Here is a 7500-nt window from a genome sequence, read left to right as displayed (position 1 = left end):
CACACACACACACACACACACACACACACACACACACACACACACACACACACACACACACACACACACACACACACACACACACACACACACCACACACACACACACACACACACACACCACACACACACACACACACACACACACACACACACACACACACACACACACACACACACACACACACACACACACACACACACACACACACACACACACACACACACACACACACACACACACACACACACACACACACACACACACACACACACACACACACACACACACACACACACACACACACACACACACACACACACACACACACACACACACACACACACACACACACACCTTGCCCCCAGAGTTGGAGTGTTGGCTCGCAGTGCAGCGATTCTGAAATTCTGAACCCAGAGCGTGATTTCGAATATCCTGTCGCTCGCGCTACCACCACATCATCGAGTCTGTTGATACTTTCTAGGTGCCACTGTGTTTAAATGCCTAGTACATTCTCTCAGCTAAGCAAAATCGACTGGTGTTAACTTGGATAGAATTTATTTATTGTGTTTCTACGAGATCTAGCTGAAGGTTTTGAACTTGTAATTACAAATAATTCTGAGCAGTTTTTGCCAGACGATTCTCTTTAGCTGAAGAACCTCTCCACTCCTAACCCATAATGAATCAAAATCATCTTCGCTAGTGGATAGAAGCAACTTTGCCAACCGTGTAGTTAATGAATGGAACAAACTTCCTGCAGAGGCAGTACAATGTAGTTCAGTTCGAAACTTTAAGATTCGTTTAGACAAACACCTAAGCAAGATGCTGTAATGACTGCCATTTATTTTATATTGTTTATTTGTTTGTTATTATTTATTATTATTTGCTTGATTTTCATTTATCATTAGTTATCTGTCAATTTATTATCATTTACTATTTACCTGCTTGTTTATTATTCAACTATACCTATACATTTATTTATTTTATTTATTATTATTTATAATATAATTTCTATTTATTTTTTATTTTTGTTTATCATTATCATAATTTCTTCGCATCCGACCTAGTTATGGACCAAAAGGTCTCCTGTCGGCATGCTCCTTTGTAATCCTTTGAATAACTGGTTCGAGAATATCACTACCCTGTTTGCTTATCTTAGCTAACTTTATAAAATGTCCTTAACTTTTAGAAAAAAAATATATAACAGAGATATCAATCTACGACAAGAAGTTCGAACCTCTATGACAGTTTAGAAACAAATAAGGGCGAAGGTAAGAACACAAAAATGGAAGAGACCATAAGGCCTATACTCGTCAGTTCCATGTCCTTTACCACTTCTCATCCCCATCTATAAAGTTATCTAATCTTCTCTTAAAACTAACAGTAGTTTTAGTACTCACTATATACCATGTCCTTTACCATTTCTTATCCCTATCCATAAAGTTATTCAATCTCTTAAAAAAAAAAAAAAAAGCAGTGCTCACTATATTTTTAAATAAGCCGAAGTCACTCTTCTCATTATGAGAAGCAAGAGAAGAATGGAGGTCTTTACCTGTGCTGATGAGGTCGGAGAAGAGGGCGATGGGCAGCGTCGTGAGGATGGCAAGGACCCAAACCACGACGATGATGCCTCTCGCCTGAAGGCGGGTCAGTCGGGGTCTTAGGGGGAAGACGATGGCCAGGTAGCGGTCAACGCTGATGGCCACCAACGTGTAAGATGACACGAAGACAGAGATCCCCTAGAGAGAGAGAGAGAAAGAGAGAGAGATAAAACAAATTAGATGCTTGGTTTTGGACGTGGATTTTTTATATATATATTTTTTCTTCTCTTTTTTTTATATGTGGAGAGCTTGCTGGGCTGTTTTCCTTCTTCATTTCTTGTTTTGTTTGTTTTGATAGATTTTGTTCTAAAATTTGTCTTGTGTATCACATTTGTTATCACGTTTCGCTTTAATTTATTCTATGTTTATTTTCAGTTAGTTTAATTTAATTGGGTTTCTTTAATTTTTCAGGCATTTATATACGTAAGCTTTTACTCGTTTATTAATTTGTTCACGTACTTTTTATTAATTACCAATTTGCATTTCAATCTATTTAGTTATTTACTTATCTATTTATCTATTCTATGAAACTGACGAGGACCTTACCAACATAGTAAATAATTACAATGGGTTAGCGGAAACAGTCGGCTTGCAAATCCACTACATTAAATCAAATCTAATGTAATCTAATGTGTATAAGTATATGAAACGCCAACATCCATCGGAATTTTGAAATAGATAAAAAATCAATAGAAAGAATAGCAAAATTCGAGTACTTAGAAGTAACAATAACAAATAAAAAAGATGAATGTCACAAGCCACCAAGCTGCGAACCTATAATTCAACAATGCAACCTACGACTCATTGTGGCTCTGAAACTTTGATATTAACAAAAGAATTGGTATTCGAGAACTCAATACCAATAACTATTACAGAACCCATCTTCGATAGAGAAGAAAACCGATGGAAAAAGGTAAAACTGAGAACTCGGGCAAGAGACTAAACAGGAGATACTGTCAAGAGAAATAAGCTTAGTTGGGCAGGTCATGTTGCATGCATGGAGGAAAACAGGATACCAAGAAAGGTGGTGAACGCACGTGTGGAGGGGAAAAGACCAACAGGAAGACCCGGAATGAGGTGGATTGATGACGTGAGGGAGGAGATGGGGGAAAAGGAATAGTGATGATCCAGAAAATTGGATGAAAATTGTACAAGACAGAAAATGAAGTGGCTCTATGTTGGCGGATATGGATCTGTAAGAGGTTCAAGAGCCACCGAAGTCAGTAATTCATTTATGGAACCAATGGCGGGTACCTGCATGTTAGGGTCCTGCAAGATGAACGGCGAAGCTGCTCGTTTTCAAAACCCGTCAAGCCCTCACCATCATCCATCAGGAGGCGCAGCCCTAACGATCTGACCCTCGGTCTCTGGACTGGGACCAAGATCTTTTTATTAATTCAAGCTGTATATATATTTATATATATATATATATAATATATATATATAATATATATATATATATATATATATATAAATATATATATTTATATTTTTGTTTATATATTTATATATATATATATTTATATATATTTTTTTTTTTTTATATATATATATTTATATCTATATATATATATATATTTTTATATATATATACATTCATTTACATATATATATTTATATATATATATTTATATATTTATTTATATATATTATATATATATATATTAATATATTTTTATATATAAATAAATATATATATTTATATATATTTATATATATATATTTTTTTATATTTATTTTTATATTTTTATTTATTTATATATATATATACTTAAATATATATTTATATTTACATATATTTATATATATATATTTATATTTACATATATTTATATATATATATTTATATTTACATATTTATATATATATTTATATATATATATTTATATTATGTATATATATATTTATATATATTTATGTATATATATATATATATTTATATATATTTTATATATATATATATATATATATATATATATATATATATATATATATATATATATATATATATCACTTTTCCACACATGGTGATCTAACAATCAGTCACTGCTCCCATCTCCCTACCACTTTCTGCTGGTAAGATAGAAGCAGTCCATTCTTCCCAGAGAGATCTTTGAGACGGTCGTGAACCGTTGCCAGTCACTATGGGTGTAACATACGATACATCCATGTCTTTCAAACAACACCTCACAAACATAAAAAACAAATGCACACCTAGACTTAACGCACTTAAGTCAATCACTGGAACAACATTTGGACAAAACAAAGAAACTAATATAACAATATACAAACAATGCATACGCTCAGTGATGAATTATGCGAGTCCTGCATGGGCTCCTAATCTCAGTGAGACACACCACAACACCCTTCAAATCATACAAAACAAAGCCCTAAAAACAATTACAGGCTGCACAAATACATCACCTACAGACCATTTACACCATGAAACAAAAGTCCTCAAAGTCAAGGACCACCTCGACATGAGAGGCACACAAACACTTGCTGCAGCCACCACAAACACATCACACCCGCTACACTACATAGCAGAACACCCACACACACCAAGAAACATTAAAACTACACCCAAAGACCTTTATTACGCACAGATACTCTCTTCTCTTCCTCCACAACCACCAAATACCAGCCTCCGGAAACATATTCATAATCATATCACTCACCGCTCCATTAACACACTGCTGCATGCCAGACCCCCTGATATCCACCCTTCTGAATCCTCTCTCCCACGAAAGGACAGAGTCCACTTGGCCAGACTGCGATGCGGTCACCACCCAGCACTTCTAAGCTACCAGAAGAGGCTGGACGACCGTGTTGTGAACAGCTGCCCAGGATGTAACACTTCACCCCATACCATACAACACATAATGGAAGACTGCATTATACACAATCATGCACGCAAACAACACAACATACACTCTATAAAGGATTTGTGGGAAAACCCAGTTTCGGCTGTGGCCTTCCTTGGGGAGACGGGACTGCTCGGACAGACAGTCTAGGGAACGACAACAACAACAACAACTATGGGGCTATGGGTTTTCCACTTGTAAAACACAAAGCAACATTAATTTCCTATTTAATTTAATTCTTTTTCTACTTAATTTTTATGCTTTCATTTAGTTACCTTTGCACATGTTCTATTCATTCATTTATCTATTTATTTATTTGTTTATTTATCTATTTATGAAGCAATCCCCAGAACCTTATCAGTAATCCTTTGAGATATGGAGTATATAGTACTTATCAGTTATCGAAGCCGGAACCTCTGTATGGCAAATGGCAGTCACCAAGAGCCACCAAAAGTTGAGCCTGGGTCTATTTACTTGTGAGTCAAGATGGAAGATCAGAGCGCCACAAGAGAGAACAGAGCGCCCTTGTCAAATTTAACATTTACTATTTCGTCTGTGTTGAAAACTTACTTTAGTTCGTCTGTATTTCTCGAACAAGTTAATTCCTACGATATTAGCACGTGCTGTTTCATTCTATATTCTAATACTTCAGATTTCGTTTCAAAGTAAAAGTAAATAACATTACATTATCACTACCTCAAACAAATTCCTTTCCATAATATTTATGTGATATTGCTTTTACGATCCTGTAGATTCGAAAGTATCTTTATTTATGACAGCATTGATATTTAGCAGCCGTGTTCAAAATAAAAGAGAGAGAGAGAGAGAGAGAGAGAGAGAGAGAGAGAGAGAGAGAGAGAGAGAGAGAGGCAGAAATAGAGAGAAAGACAGAGACAGAGGGAAAAAGAGAAAGAGGTAGAGAGAGAGAAATAGTGGAAGAGAGAAACAGAGAAAAAAGTGAGAAAGAGAGAGGAAGAGAAAGAGGGAGAGGAAGAGAAAGAGGGAGAGAGAGAGAGAGAGAGAGAGAGAGAGAGAGAGAGAGAGAGAGAGAGAGAGAGAGGGAGAGAGAGAGAGCGAGAGGGAGAGAGAGAGCGAGAGGGAGAGAGAGAGAGAGAGAGAGAGAGAGAGAGAGAGAGAGAGAGAGAGAGAGAGAGAGAGAGAGAGAGAGAGAGAGAGAGAGAGAGAGAGAGAGAGAGAGAGAGAGAGAGAGAGAGAGAGAGAGAGAGAGAGAGAGAGAGAGAGAGAGAGAGAGAGAGAGAGAGAGAGAGAGAGAGAGAGAGAGAGAGAGAGAGAGAGGCAGAAACAGAGAGAAAGACAGAGAGAGACAGAGGGAAGAAGAGAAAGAGGGAGAAAGAGAGAAATAGTGAAAGAGAGAGAAACAGAGATAAAAAATGAAAGAGAGAGAGAGAGAGAGAGAGAGAGAGAGAGAGAGAGAGAGAGAGAGAGAGAGAGAGAGAGAGAGAGAGAGAGAGGCAGAAACAGAAAAACAGAGAGAGACAGAGGGAAAAAAAGAGGGAGAAAGAGAGAAATAGTGAAAGAGAGAAACAGAAAAAAGTGAGAAAGAGAGAGGGAGAGAGAGAGAGAGAGAGAGAGAGAGAGAGAGAGAGAGAGAGAGAGAGAGAGAGAGAGAGAGAGAGAGAGAGAGAGGGAGTTATTATATATATATATATATATATATATATATATATATATATATATATATATATGCATCTGACGTAGTTATGGACCAAAAGGTCTCCTGTCGGCATGTTCCTTCTTTGTAATCCTCTGTTTGCTTGAACTCGTTCTTGCCTCTTCACGTCCATCCTCAAGTTCGGCAAAGAGAATTGGATGGTGTATTCCAGGTTGGGACGAACTAGAGAATTGTAAAGCGGCAAGACTATCTATTGGTTCAGGTAAGAAAACTATCTTCTGATGTAACCTAAAAGCTTTTGTGCTTTCTTGTATCCTTCAATACACTGTTTTAGGACTTGAGGTCACTGCTAATGAAGGCACCCAAATATTCTTCCAGTTTTCTAATTGCTGTCATGACCCAGAAAAGTATAGTCTGCCCTCTGGTTTGCGTGCCCGATATGCATGATCTTACACTTATCCAGATTAAATGACATCAGTCATTTCTCAGACCACTCTCTCACTTTCTCTAAGTCTGACCTAAGAATTTCTACACTTTCAGGTGCAGCGACATTTGTTCCAAACTTTGTGTCATACGCAAACTTAGCTCTGCGGCTCGTAATTCCAACATCTATATCATTGATGTACTGAATAGATGATGAAGAGGAGAGGACCTAATATAGATCCTTGGGATACCCCACTGTTTCAGAAGACCAGCTAGATGATGCCCCATTAATGACTACACGCTATCATTTATCTTTCAACCAGGCTTCAATCAATTTAACACTGTTTCCCTAATACCCATGGTTCGAGCTTTCAACATTAACCTCTTATGAGATACCTTATCAAAGACTTTCTCGAAGTCGAGGTAATGTCAATTGCTCTGTTCCTGTCATATTCTTGAAGCATGACATGAAAGAACTCTATCAAGTTGGTTAAGCATGATCGGTGTCGCCGAAAACCATGCTGAGTTTAATAACAGGTTACTTTCTCCCAGAAACTCAACTATTCCGTCTACAATGACACCTTCCAGTATTTTCCCTACTATGGGAGTAAAGCTGATAGATCGGTAAATCCCTGGATTTACGCGATCCCCCTTCTTAACCCATTCAACTCCGATGACAAGATGTCTTGTCATTTGGTCAAATAAAACAAAAAATCATAAAACACCAAAATGTTTGATCAAACACCAGAAAAATATGACGTCAGTCCTCGCTTCGCTGCGAGCGAAGCGAGGATTGACGTCCTATTTTTCTGGTGTTTGATCAAACATTTTGGTGTTTTATGATTTTTTGTTTTATTTGACCAAATGACAAGACATCTTGTCATCGGAGTTGAATGGGTTAAAGATAGAAGTCACGTTTGCGTCCCTAGGCACTTCTCCTATCCACAAAGATTCAGTGAAGGTAGTAAGCAACCTGCTC

At 37.1% G+C, this 7500-nt stretch overlaps 1 protein-coding gene across 8 annotated transcripts in view; it reads right to left on the bottom strand.

Moving 5' to 3' along the window:
• The window catches only part of LOC143031740 (uncharacterized), a 579704-nt gene that overhangs the window by 113236 nt on the left and 458968 nt on the right, over nt 1-7500 (bottom strand). For all 8 annotated transcript variants that reach the window (XM_076195980.1, XM_076196006.1, XM_076195972.1 and 5 more), the window contains one exon: nt 1553-1739. In XM_076195980.1, the coding sequence (XP_076052095.1) occupies nt 1553-1739 (187 nt within the window). The remainder of the gene's footprint in view (nt 1-1552; nt 1740-7500) is intronic.

The sequence above is a fragment of the Oratosquilla oratoria genome, chromosome 1 (assembly GCF_046742065.1).
Source record: "Oratosquilla oratoria isolate Oo_2021 chromosome 1, ASM4674206v1, whole genome shotgun sequence".
In the NCBI taxonomy this organism is placed as follows: domain Eukaryota; kingdom Metazoa; phylum Arthropoda; class Malacostraca; order Stomatopoda; family Squillidae; genus Oratosquilla; species Oratosquilla oratoria.
This window is presented reverse-complemented; position numbering and strand designations above follow the sequence as displayed.